At 59.2% G+C, this 12194-nt stretch overlaps 1 protein-coding gene across 1 annotated transcript; it reads right to left on the bottom strand.

Moving 5' to 3' along the window:
• Positions 1-1982: 1982 nt before the first annotated feature.
• E2F2 (E2F transcription factor 2) lies at positions 1983-10684 on the bottom strand. The gene is made up of 6 exons (XM_085081215.1): positions 9974-10684; positions 4842-4929; positions 4271-4490; positions 3994-4152; positions 3716-3830; positions 1983-3478 (listed from the first exon to the last, which is right to left on the bottom strand). Exons 1-6 carry the CDS (start codon positions 10256-10258, stop codon positions 3011-3013), a joined length of 1335 nt encoding a protein of 444 aa, XP_084937341.1. The 5' UTR covers positions 10259-10684; the 3' UTR covers positions 1983-3010.
• Between the last annotated feature and the right edge of the window lie 1510 nt (positions 10685-12194).

Here is a 12194-nt window from a genome sequence, read left to right as displayed (position 1 = left end):
GCCCAGCCTTGCCTCGGCACCCGGCATCCACCTTTCCCGGGCATCCGGCATCTCCCTGACCCGAACACCCACCTTACCCGGGCACTCGGCACCCCTCTAAGGCCAACACCCACCTTTCCCAGGCACCCAGCACCCACCTAACCCCAGCACATAGAGACCCCAGTGTCCACCTCAGACCAGCGCTCCAGCACCCACCTCCCCCAGGGACCCCAGCAACCACCTCTCCACAGCTTGGTAGGGATGGACACACACAACGATGGCTTAGGATTATGCCCAGTCCCCCCCAAACACCGGTTTAACTGGAGGTCACCTGCACCCTGCCTTTCCTAGGACCCCGAGGGGACAATCCTTGGATAGGGGGCAATTATTGGAGCCCTCGGCTTTTTCTCCTGCTTGAGGCGACCTCTTTGTCCCCTCTGCTGTCTCTTCATTCGTCCCACCTCTCAATGGAATTTGGTCTTCTATTCCTGCTTATTTGCTCCTCCCGGAGGATGGGGGAGCCTGGACACCCCAGGAGCAGGCAATGAGGTTGAACAGACACTGACTGCATCCCTCTACAGGGATGGGGATGGTGACAAACTGGAATAGAAGGGGGCAAAAACCCTCACCGGGGCTGGTTTGCCATGAGAGAGGCCAACATGGGTGGAAGGGAGCTTTGCAGAGACCTCCCCCGCCCCCTCCATGGCCTCTGCACTCCTCACCCACGGTGGATCCGGGGTGATAGACCCTCAACCCTTCTACTGAGGCAGGAGAGAGGCTCAGTAAAACTCAGGTCTGTGCCTAACCAGGGCCAACCCAAGCCCTCCTCTAATCTGCTGTTACTGGGCTGCTGAGGGGGACTGGGTACAGGAAGAGCCACCACAAACCTTGGGTAAACGGCTGCTCTTGAAAGATTCCACCTTTCAGGCACCAGCAAGCAGGGGACCCCACGCTTTGGGGTGCCCTCCCCCGGTTTAGGGAGGACCCAACATCTGCCGAGCTCCCAGGACATCTCCCTCGGCAGGGCTCTGGCAGACACAGGGTTAAAAGGCTGCAGCTCAGGCAGGAGTGGAACTGGAGGGATTTGGGATAAGAGCCCCGCAGCAGGTCGGCACCTCCCTCCCCCCCATCCTCCCGCTTTACCCCGGTGTCCCACGGGGTCCCCCCGGTCCCTTGGCTGGTGTGGCCCTGCCACCTCCTGGCCGGCCTTGGGACTGCGGGGGGGCCAAACGGCCCGGCGACACCCCTCCAGTCACTGCGGGACATTCAGCCCCAGAGGGGATGGGTATTCTGTGCCCCTCACTCGGCTCAACCCGCCCGGGTTCCGCCTCCTCCTCCTTCTCTTCCTCTATACCTCCAGATGAACTATGCAACTCCAACATGTGCCACGATCCAAGGTACCACCAGGCACCACCAGGTACCACCAGGCATTGCCGAGTACCACCGGGTATCACTTGGTACAGATGAACATCGTGTACCACTGGCCATCACCGGGTACCACTGCCCACCACCACATACCCCAGGACATCCCTATGTACCAGTGACCAGCACGTTGCCACCACCACCGGTGGCATTCCCAAGTCACAGCACGACAGGTACCGCACAGGGAAGAACTTTACATGGACACAGCTCCCCCAGGATCTTGATCTGCAGCCCCCAAATCAGGGTGCGTGAGCCCATGCAGCCTCAAGATCCATAGGGAGCTGACCAGCAGCCCAAGGGCTTTTCCCAGATTCCTGGTTTATGGGGCTCTAGCTCAGGCAAAGGCTCATCCTAGCCAGATTTGGGCTGGAAATCACCAATCTGATTAGCAGGTTGGACCTGTTTTCCTCTCTCCAGCCAAATCTTCATCTCAAACCCCTTCTCCATGAGTGCCTACAGAGCAGGCCGCCAGTTAAAAAGCCCCAAAACAGGCTCTTTTACCCTGAAAACAGCAGCAAAACCAGCCCAGCTCCTCCCTCCTCCCAAAGCATTCCAGCATTTCGCTTAGAGGAAAACGGCCCTTTGTAACTCCAAAATTTTATTTCATTTCAACCCCTCCCGGGCAGAAAACATCAAGTGCCACAAGTTTTTCCAGGCCAAAACACACTCACCCACCCCAGCTATAAGCCAACCTGCAGAAGCACCAACAACCCAAGGAAGGACAACTTAAATACACCCATTGACAAATCCAACCCCTCCCAGCCCTGCCAGCCCAACACCAAGGGGGCTAGGGGGCCCAGATAAATACTGTGCAATAATTAGATATTTCACAAGGAATGGCACAATTAAAAGCCCTATCCTGCCACCAGGGCTTGTCCCAAGCTATTTCCCAAGCCCCTCTCTGCAGGTCATCACCTCCTCCATGCATGCCTTTGCCCACCACATTCCAGTTTTGATAATCCCAGCACCAGTAGCTCCAAGAGGCTGGAGGGAGCCAGTGTATACTGGGCAGAGGGACCACAGCCCCTCAGGGAATACGACTCTGTGTCCTGGCCAGGGATTTGCTGGAGTCGTGTTAGCCTCATCCTTCCCTCACCCAAACATGACTTCGGCTTTGCTGCCTGAATGTTTTTTTAAGGATATTGCAGCCGTGGTGAGGAAAATGCCACTGGAAGTGACTGCGAAGAACCAGTTTAACTGAAGCGACCCCAAAACATGACACAGCCCATTCTGGGCAAAGATTTCTCTGCTGCCCAGGGGTGCCCCTAACCTGTCTGGGGCACCCAAAGGCATCCCCGGTCCACCAGCATCCCCAGGGTGGTGGGGAGTTATGGTGGGGAGCATCAGTGTCATCACCCCACAGTCTTATGGGGAGATCCTGGGATGGGTCCTGGATGGATCCCAGGGCACTTCCAGAGCCCAGTGAGGTGACAACCAATGCAGGAGAGTGCAGAGAAGCCACACTGGGTGAGCAACACAAGTCCTCCCCTTCTCCCCCATCCTCAGAAAATCCAGCACTCCCCAACACACTCCAGTCTCTCTAGTCACCCCACGCGCTCAGGACACAAGTGGCCAGAGAGGACAAAGGCAATGAGGACTGGAGGGACACTCAGTTCTTCAACAGGTCCCCCAGGTCATATGTCTCAAAGAGGTCTGTGATACCCTCACCCTCAAGCCCCCAGAGATAGTCGTCCTGTTCCAGGGGGGGTGAGAAGGTGATGAAGGGTCCCAAGTCCAGGTGGGAGGGAGTGCAGGGCAGCTGATCCTCCGTCTGCTGCAGAAGGTGGGCAGGGGAGCCCAGAAGCCCAGGCTCTGCCTCCAGTGAGCTGTGTGCCCCCGGGATGGGGAGAGGCAGAGATAGGGGTGTGTCCCCCCAACTCCGGGAGGTGGCGTGGGGTGGCTGTGTGGGTGACGGGGAGCTGTTCGGCAGGGAAAGAGGTACAGGGCGGTCCTGCGGGGAAGTGGTAGCAGAGGGGACAGGGTGGTCCTTGGTGTGGTTTTCCTCTGTGATCTCCTCTGGGCAGAGGTACACCTCGATGGGGCCATTGGTGCTCTTTAGGTGGAGATGGAAGTTCTCCTGGGAGGGCAGAGTAAGGCTCAGGGGGACACCCAGAAGGTCACCCATATCCCACTCCACTTCCCCAAACCATGAGGGATCCAGTCGGGGCATTGCAACCCTTGAAGGACCAGCTCAGGCTCAAACAGTCCGGTGGAGACACCCCAAAACCACCCGGGGTCATGCTGGGCTGTGTCCTTGGGACACCCCGGAGGGACCCAGAGAGTGTGGCACAGATCCGGCAGCACCCCCACGCACCTGGCTGAAGTCTGGCACCTCCAGCTGTGTCTCTGGGGGAGCCTTCACGGCGATCACTGTCTGCTCCTGGAAGCTGCTGATGGCATGGAGGTCCTGGTAGGTGACATACGCCAGCGTGGACAGGGACAATATAGGAAAAAGAGGGGCTGCAAGCAGGACGTCAACCCCTGCATCCCTCCGAACACCCCTCACGCCCAGGGGAATCTGACTGGAGGAGAAGGGGCTCAGAGGGGTCCCCAAGATCCTGCCCTCCCTCCCATCTCCCCCAGCAAGGATATCTCTGGTTGGTCTCACTGTCAGCCAGCTGCCGGATCTGCAGGGCACAGTCTTCCACAAGCTGGTCAAGCATCCTCTCTGTCCTAGCCAGTTCAGCCAGCTCCCCCCGCAGCACCTGTCGCTTCGCCATCATCGCTGTGTCCTCAAAGATCCCCGTTCCCCTGCCAACAGAGATGGCATCTGAGTGATGGCACGGCATACCCTACAAGTCCCCAAGCCGCCCGTTCCCCACCCTGCCCCATCTCCGAGTCCCATTTTCAGCTGCCCAGCATCACCTACATCCACTGGATGTGGTTCTTGGATTTCTTGCGGATGAGCTGGATGCCCTCCAGCACGTTGGTGATGTCGTAGATGCGACGTTTCTGGACCTCCAGCACCTCGGTGGCCCGGTTCAGATCCACGACACCATCGGGAGACTCGTTCAACAAACGGATGAATTTTTTAGTGAGCAGCCCCAGTGAGGTGTCATAGCGCGTCTTCTCCCCGGGAGACTTGGGGGCTGTAGGGAAAAAAGAGAATCCCCCACCCTCGCCTTAATTTGGGATGTGGGATGGAGGTGGCATGGGGCTAGACATGAGAGACCACAATTTGCCTTTCTAGCGTGGGATGTGGGACAGAGGTTACATAGGGTTGGAGACAAGAGACCTCCCCATCCTCTCCTTAGCCAGGGCCATGGGATGGAGATATCACTGGGCTGTATGTGAGAGGACCCCCCCATCCTCTCCTCAGCATGGGATGTGGCATGGACGTGACATGAGGTAGTGCTAGAGGGACATTGTTCGAAGAGGGAAGAGAAGTGGGGTCTGCTCCCTCTAGCTTCCCCTGCTCCATCTCACTCCGCATCACTTACTCCTGGGGCTGGGGACCTGTGCCAGCGTCCGCCCCTTCCCCTTAGGCGTGCGAAATTCAGGGCCCTCCAGGTCCAGCTTCCTCTTGGCCTGGAGAGAGAAAACCGTGCATTGTGGCCAAGCCAGACATGCCTCTGAGCTCCCCATACCCCCCAAAGTCAGCAGCAGAGCCCCGGGTGCCACATCCTGGCGCGGGGAGTGGGGGGAATCCTGCAAGACGATCATCCAGTTGCAACACCCGTTTCGGGAAAGGGCACAGGAGCACCCAGAAGCATGAGACACCACTGGGAGAAGCAGGCAGAGAGGAGATGAGGGGTCCCGTCACCCCTCATGGCTTCCTGCCCACCCCAGCAGTCACAGGGAGCCCCACCGTGATTTTCCCTCACCTTGAGCTCCTGCCAGGGGCTCCACGGGGCTGAGCCCTGGGAATGTGGCGGCTCTGAAGCCAGATCCTCACCCTCCCACCCTGCCAGCTGACTCGCCAGGGCCAAGGATTTCACTTCCCCCCTCCCACCCCGATCACGGTCACGGCTGAGGCAGCCGAGGGCACCCAGCTGCCACCAGCACACCTGGGACCAGCCCCCCCGGGACCCCTGGGTGCCCTTATCACATGCACTCAGCTGGAGGGAAACTGGGGTGAGGGGGGTTGTGCTGCATCCTGGGAGGGGAGACACACATTCCTGCACCTGCTGTCCCCTCAGCAGGGCAAGCAGCTCCTTGAAATCCCCACCAAGGAACCCCGAGCAGCACTTGGGCAGAAGGAGCCCAGGGAAAAGTGCAGCAGACTAAATTCAGACAGCTGGAGGGTGTCCCCAACCCCCCCACCAATGCAAAAAAATCCCCAAGGACCCCTCCTCACCCACAAATATGCACAGGGTCATTCTGGGAGGAACACTTTGGCTCTAGAGCAGAAAGCAGCCCCCTAGCCCCATCCCAACGACTCCCCAGTACCTGCTCCCAGGCCGGGCTGTCCCACATGTTCCCCCCCAGCACATCCCGCATGGCTCCCAGGTCCCCGTGGCGGCTCCAACGGCAGCTCCCTTGGGAGCACAACCCACTTTGTGGGGAAGGGTTGGGCACCTCGGCATCGTTCCCACCCGAGGGGGCTGGCGGGAGAGGCGCCAGGGGCTGTTTTCCACCCCCCCCAGGGAGACAGGTCGGTCCCGAGCTCCTGTGGGAATCTGTTCCCTCCTGCCCTTCCCCAAGCAGGTTTTTCCCAGTGAACGTGCCTCCAATCCCAGCCTCGTGCCCCCAGATCTGCCCCGGAGCTGCCAGCACCACAACAGTTAATGCTGTGTGCATGGGAAGCACCTGCCTCAGATAAGACCCTATCCATCTGCCAGCATGGGAGGGGGAGCATCAGCCTCACCCGACACCCGCCCTCGGCCCCGGTATCCCTTGCTTCTCCAGCATGGATGGCCATGGCCAATGTACATTCCCATCACTGTTGGGGAGGTCAGCTGCACCCCACCTGCCCCAGCAATGGGGAAAGTGAGGCACAGAGCAGCCCACAGCGGGTCTTGGTGTTCCCAGACACCTCCAAATGCCCCGAATCCCCCCTCCCCATGTGCGGGAGGGGATAAAGGGAGACCCGTGCTCCCACAGGTGCAGTTTCGGGGGCTGGGGGCTTGGTGGGCTCCAGCAGGGGCAGGACCCCGAGTTCTGGGACCCACCAGCAAGGGACAACGGACAAGGGGCTCCCTCCTGTGACCCAGCTGCCATCCCCCAAGCTAGGCAGGATTAGGCACACAACAGCTGAATGGGGCACAGCAAGGGGCTTCCAGCACTCTGCCAGCACTGAGGGTGGTGGGATGAACCAGATCAGGTAGGGGAGCAGGGACCAAACCCAAAGATCCCCCCTCCAAAGACACGGCAGGACCACCCCGCACCGCTTACCAGCCCCCAGCCGTGGCTCCCCAGGATGCGGGAACACACCATCTACACCCCAATGTGATGGTGGGGGTGGGAAATTAGGTTTTTCCCCAAAATTTCAGGGGGGTGTAAGGCAGTCGGGGGGGAGGCTGGGCCCCCTGCCAAGCTCTACTTGCCAAGCAGCCCTGAGCCCAGCCCTGGCGCCAGGGGCTACACCCTGCACCCAGCCCAAGCATCAGAGCATCCCTCAGCCCCCCCGCAGGGGGCTCCTCCTGCCAACCTTCCCTTTCAACAGCATCCACTGCCTTCTCCGGGCTTGCCCGGGCTCTGCCTGGCCCTTTATGGAGCTCCCCCCAGCTCCCCCTTTTGCCAGCCCCACCGCCCCCACGGGGGCGTGGGAACGCAGCGCCTGGGGATGGGCGCCCAGAGCTGGCGGGGAGCCACGGGGCACTCCAGGATCCTGCCGGTTGCTTGTGCCAAGGGGCAGCCAGGTCAGACATCCACAGGTGCAGCCTCCACTGCCTAGGGATGGCTGAGGGCTAGTAGGGCACGAGACGGGGACAGGGGAATGGAGGCCGATTCCAGATTTGGGGGACAGTGAGACCACCCTGAGCTCGGGAGGAAGGCGGTACCTTCACCCCAGGTACCGCTCCCCACTCTGGGATGCCAGAGCTGTGGCAGGAGGAGGAGGAGGCGGCATTCCAGGAGGCATTCCCTAGTAGAGAGGAGCTGGTGGCGCTAAAAACCAAAGCCAAAAAAAGCCCATCCAAGGGCAGCAGCACAGTCACCACTTCCCCACCCGTCCCCACTACCAAAAATCCCCCTTCCTGCCCATGCATCAAACCCTATCATGGGATCAAGGCAGCATGGGATTATGTCACCCCCGTAGAACCTGGGGTGCTGCTGAGCAGGTTCTCCCACCAACCCAACACCCACCGGGGCTGCCTCTCTCGGGTGCTTCTTGCATTGGTGGCTCGGTCCTGCCAGCTAACACAGAACCACAGTGGACTCCAGAAACCCTTGTTCCAGCACAGAGAAGCAGGGAGAGCTGGGATCCCACAGCAGAAACTCCCCTCTCGTCAGTGCTTTTGCATAGCCCTAAGCCCCCAGATACTCCCTGGCCCCTATAGAGACCAGAGATGGGCAAACACTCAGGATGGGATCGGCATGGGCTAAAGCCACTCCAAAACACCCATTTTCCATGGAGAAAAACTAATTTAATTACTCCAGAACCCTCAAATCGGAGAGTATGGGAAATTTAAGGCTTTTCTGGACCATGAGAGACAGCCCATCCTGCTTTCTCAGGGTAATAGGCTCCTCCATGTGACCCCAGATCACTCACGTAGTAACAAGCCGGTGGGAGCGGCCGCAATTGCCCTGCTTGGGAATTGGGAGGAAACGCTCATTATCTGATTGCCTCGGCTCTGCGCACAAAGGTTGTGCCATAAACAGGGTGTGTGCGGCAAGAACCCAGCTGTCAGGACTGCAAGTGCCACACTGGGCCGGAAATATTATCTTCGGCACCGCGAATGAAATAACTGCAGCAGGGAATGAGATGGGGACATGGGGGAATTCCTCTTGCAAGCCACCAAGGGGGACAGAAGTGCACGGTCATGTCCCCAGTTGTCACATGAGCCCCCCAAACCCTGCTCAAGGGACAGTTGCGGGCGGGAGTGCCTGGAACATCTACCCGTGTAGATGGTGATGATGATGATGGTGGCCATGACAAAGAGGCCGGTAGCCCAAAACCTCTTGATTCCAGGTGTCACTTAAGGACAAGGACTTCATGTCCCCAAGTGTCACATAATTCAGCCCCCCTCCGGCCCCTGACAGCAGCAGGAAGGAGCACCCTGACCACCTCCTGGAGTGGGTGATGATGGTGATGATGATGATGAAAAAGAGGCCATTAGCCCAAAACCAGCTCTGCAGATCTACAGAAGTGGTAGTGGGAGTCTGTGGGTTGTTTTTAAGGGAGGGGACAACAACGATGGTGTCTCCTTAAACAACAGCCCCTGGCAGTGCAGGATGTGGCATATCACGCGGTTATGAGACAAAGAGGGCGGAGAGGAGACAGGTGGTCCCGAAATCCCCCGGGATGGGACTTGAAATGGCCCCGTCCAGGCTCCAAACCATGGCACAAAGGGGGAAGCAAAGACACTCACTCTCCCCTGCTGTAGCAACGTCCCCAGCTGGCACCAAGCAACAGGGATTGAGGAAAGGGGGGGAATAAATAAATAAATCAAGCTTTGGAGAAACTAAATCGAAGTTAGTGGGGTCTGGGATCCCTCCCAGGACCCAGGGAGAACAGAGGCTCACAGTGAGGGCTGGATGTGTGCCCAGGCTGGGGCAGGCAGGAATTAAATGCCAGCTGCCAGCAGGGCCGATGGGCCGGGGACTCGGAGGGGGCCCTCCGGCAGCAGGGACAGGCTGGGCAGAGCCTCTCGTGTGCCCTGACACTGGGCACGGGGCCAGCACCCGACTTGTGCCTCCGTTTCTCTGTGTAGGGGTAGCAGTCGTTGGGATTTGTATGCACAGCCGTGACCCCGCGGCTCAGTGGCAGGGATATGGGACAGCAACCCCCTACACGATCCTAGCTTTAGGATTCGAGCTACAAAGCCTTAGGGTGATCCACGGAAGATGAGACACCCCCCAAAAAAACCCCAAACCCAAAAAAACCTGCAATTGCAAGCCCCACTGTAACCATGAGCAGAAACCAAGCTTGAGCAGCTACGTTGTAGCACCCCTGTCCCGTGTTTCCTCACCTCCCCAGGTGATGGATCACCCTGGGGGTCACAGCTCCAAAGTGAGGAGAACCAAAGGGCTGGTGTCCCCCACCCAGAGCAGGCAGGGGCTTTGCCTGTACCCATTCTTCACTTCCCCACCATAGAAAGGGCTTCTCAAAGGGCCTGGGATTGCTGACCGCGTTTTCAGGCACGACCCTTACTTTCTACAGGCTGGAGAGAGGAAAAAAGGCCGAAAAAAGCCGAGAAGCGGAAGCTGGAGCCGCGGGCACGCAGGGGCAAGGGGAAGTTGAGAAATAGCTGAGCCATTTCACTGTGACTTCTGATTTCAGACCTCAGCCTCCCCCGCCCCAAAAAGACACATTAGGGCCTGCGGACTCCAACATAAGCTGCAAAATTTGGAAGGGAGGGGGCTGTACGTGCTGGGGTCACCCACCCCTTGCTCCCCACCCAGCACGAGCCTCAGCCTCCCGTGCCCCCGAAGCGATGCCCGAGGAAGAGCCGGGATGCAGATATCTTACCGGCAGCCGTCCCGCCGAGGCTGAGCAGAGGGTCCTGAGCTCGGGGCCCTGGGGGGTGTCACAGAGACACCCGCCCCGAGGAGCGGGGACGCTGACAGCCGCTGGCGTGTAGACCTGGGTAAAGCAGCCGTTGCATAACGGGGGGCTGCCCAGGCTGGAAGCCCCTGGATCGCAGGAGCCCATCACCGACGTGACCTTCTTCAGGTGGTGGTGGGGAGGGGGAGGCGGGAGGGCGGTGCCCCCCCTCCCCGGGGCGGGGGACACTCCCCTGGGGAGCCGCAGCATTGCAAAGTCCTTTCCGAGAAGCCCGGCTTGGGGGAGGGGTCAAGAGCACCCCGCGATTCCGTAGCCGGGAGGGGGTCACAGTCTCAGCCGTGGCATTTTGGGGGAGTGGGGAGGGCTTCCGACGGGCGATGCCACGGGCCGCTCCCGAAATTCCCCCTGAAAAACCTGCAGAAAAGGACACGGCGGCGATGCCGCCAAAGCCAGCGGAAAATTCGCTTCGGCCCCAAAAATCGGCCGCACTGGGGCCGTACGGGGCCGGGGCGGCCGGAGCGCGGCCCCGCCTGGCCCGGGACCCCCGCGCCAGGCTCCGCGCCCGCTCGATCGCACCCGGCCCCGAGCGCTCCTTTTCTTCTTTTTTTTTGGTCCGGCTTTTTTTTTTTAAGCGCCAAAACCCGTCCCGCGAAATTCGGATTTCCCGCGAAAAATGCCGCGCGCTGATTGGCTGTCTGCACCGCCGCCCGGCCCCGCCCCTTCACTGCGGCCCGTGGCGCCGAGCCGGGAGGGGCCTTAGAGAGGCCGCACGGCGGGCGGGGTAATTTATGCAAATAAGGGGAGCGGCCTTTTGCCACCACCGGCCGCGGTGAGGGGCGCCTGTTTTGGGTGCTGAGGGCATTGGGGCTGGAGATCGGGACTGGGGTATATTTTCTGTTATTTATTTTTTAGATAACCCCCCCCACACACACACACACAATGTGGTGGGTTCCAGCCTACTAGGGGCTGCGACCCTCCAAACGCCTCATCCTGCATTCCTCATCATCCTCTCATCTCCATCACCCCCCCCATCCTCATCTTCGCATTCCCATTTTACCCCTCCCATTGCTCTCCCATCTCCATCCCCATCCCCAGTTGCAGCAACCTGGGGCAGGGGAGAGGGAGCTGCATCTACTTAAAACAAAAATTTTGGAGTCAACCAGCCAGAGGCTGTCTGGCACCTCCTCACCCTGCGGACAGGGGACAGTGCTGTTTGGGGGGGGGGCAGGGACCCCAGAGGGGCTCAGCGTGAGGATTTGGTCCCTTGTTCACTCATAGTTCATTCAACCTGCCACCCCTTGTGCACCATGCCTCCCACCCGCACATATTTGGAGTGCACCACATCTTTCTGGCAAAGCAGAGGGAGGAAAAGGGGAGGAAGGATACCCGATCCGGCCTACAGATTATTTCAGGTTGCAGCAGTAACAGGAATCACCAAGTCAATGGCAAAACCCTGACCGAGGGCAACTCTGGTCCTTACTGGCACCAGTAAAATGCCACCAGAGCCACTGAGACAAGCCAGGGTTTAATTCTGCTTAGGCCACCACGCCACAGCAGATGGTTCCTCTTCGTCCCCTGGTTCATCTCCATCCTATCTTTCCTCTTCATCACCTTGTTTGTCTCTATCCCCTGGTTCCTCTCCATTCCCTGATTCCTCTGCATCACCTGGTTGCCTCCATCAATTCATTCCTCTCCTTTGTTCTTCTCTCTATCATTCTCCTCCCCAGCAAGAGTCAATTCCATGCCCAGGTCTGGGACAAGGATGATCGCACAGACATGGACTTTCATGCAAAGAAGCCTGCTGGAATACAGACAGACAGACAGAGAGACACATGCTGTGCACGGCCTCTGCTGTTGTTGAAGAAGAACACCAGACTGCCAGGCTCCAACTCAGCCAGGAGGGACACCCAGAAACATGCCAGGAGCCTCAGATCCAGGATAGACACTTGCCTTCCACCATGCAAGAGCTTTGAGGCAGAACAAAAGGCCTGGCAGCAGCGATGCCACCCCAGCTGGGCAATGCAGTACCTGTGCCAGGAGCGCGGCTGAGCTTGGCCGATCGACCCACCCTTCTTCCCCTTCTGTGGGAGGAAGGCCACTGCCGTCTCCCTCTTGGTGTACAAAGACAAGGCCATGCCTGGCAGGGTGGATAAATCTGTGTGCCTGGCTGCCTTGGGCTCTCTCC

This window comes from Lichenostomus cassidix, chromosome 23 (genome assembly GCF_008360975.1).
Source record: "Lichenostomus cassidix isolate B80296 chromosome 23, HeHo_3.0, whole genome shotgun sequence".
In the NCBI taxonomy this organism is placed as follows: domain Eukaryota; kingdom Metazoa; phylum Chordata; class Aves; order Passeriformes; family Meliphagidae; genus Lichenostomus; species Lichenostomus cassidix.
The sequence above is the reverse complement of the archived record's forward strand: the minus strand, read 5'-3'. Positions and strand labels throughout refer to the sequence as shown.

What these genes read in the sequence shown, in the direction of transcription:
- E2F2 (XM_085081215.1), bottom strand. Translation starts at nt 10,258, where the DNA reads ATGCTGCGGCTCCCCAGGGGAGTGTCCCCCGCCCCGGGGAGGGGGGGC. An exon ending in AAGAACCACATCCAGTGGAT is followed by an intron (nt 4,153 to 4,270) that starts GTAGGTGATGCT and finishes CTCTGTTGGCAG; the next exon opens with GGGAACGGGGATCTTTGAGG. An exon ending in GACAGTGAGACCAACCAGAG is followed by an intron (nt 3,831 to 3,993) that starts ATATCCTTGCTG and finishes GTCCCTGTCCAC; the next exon opens with GCTGGCGTATGTCACCTACC.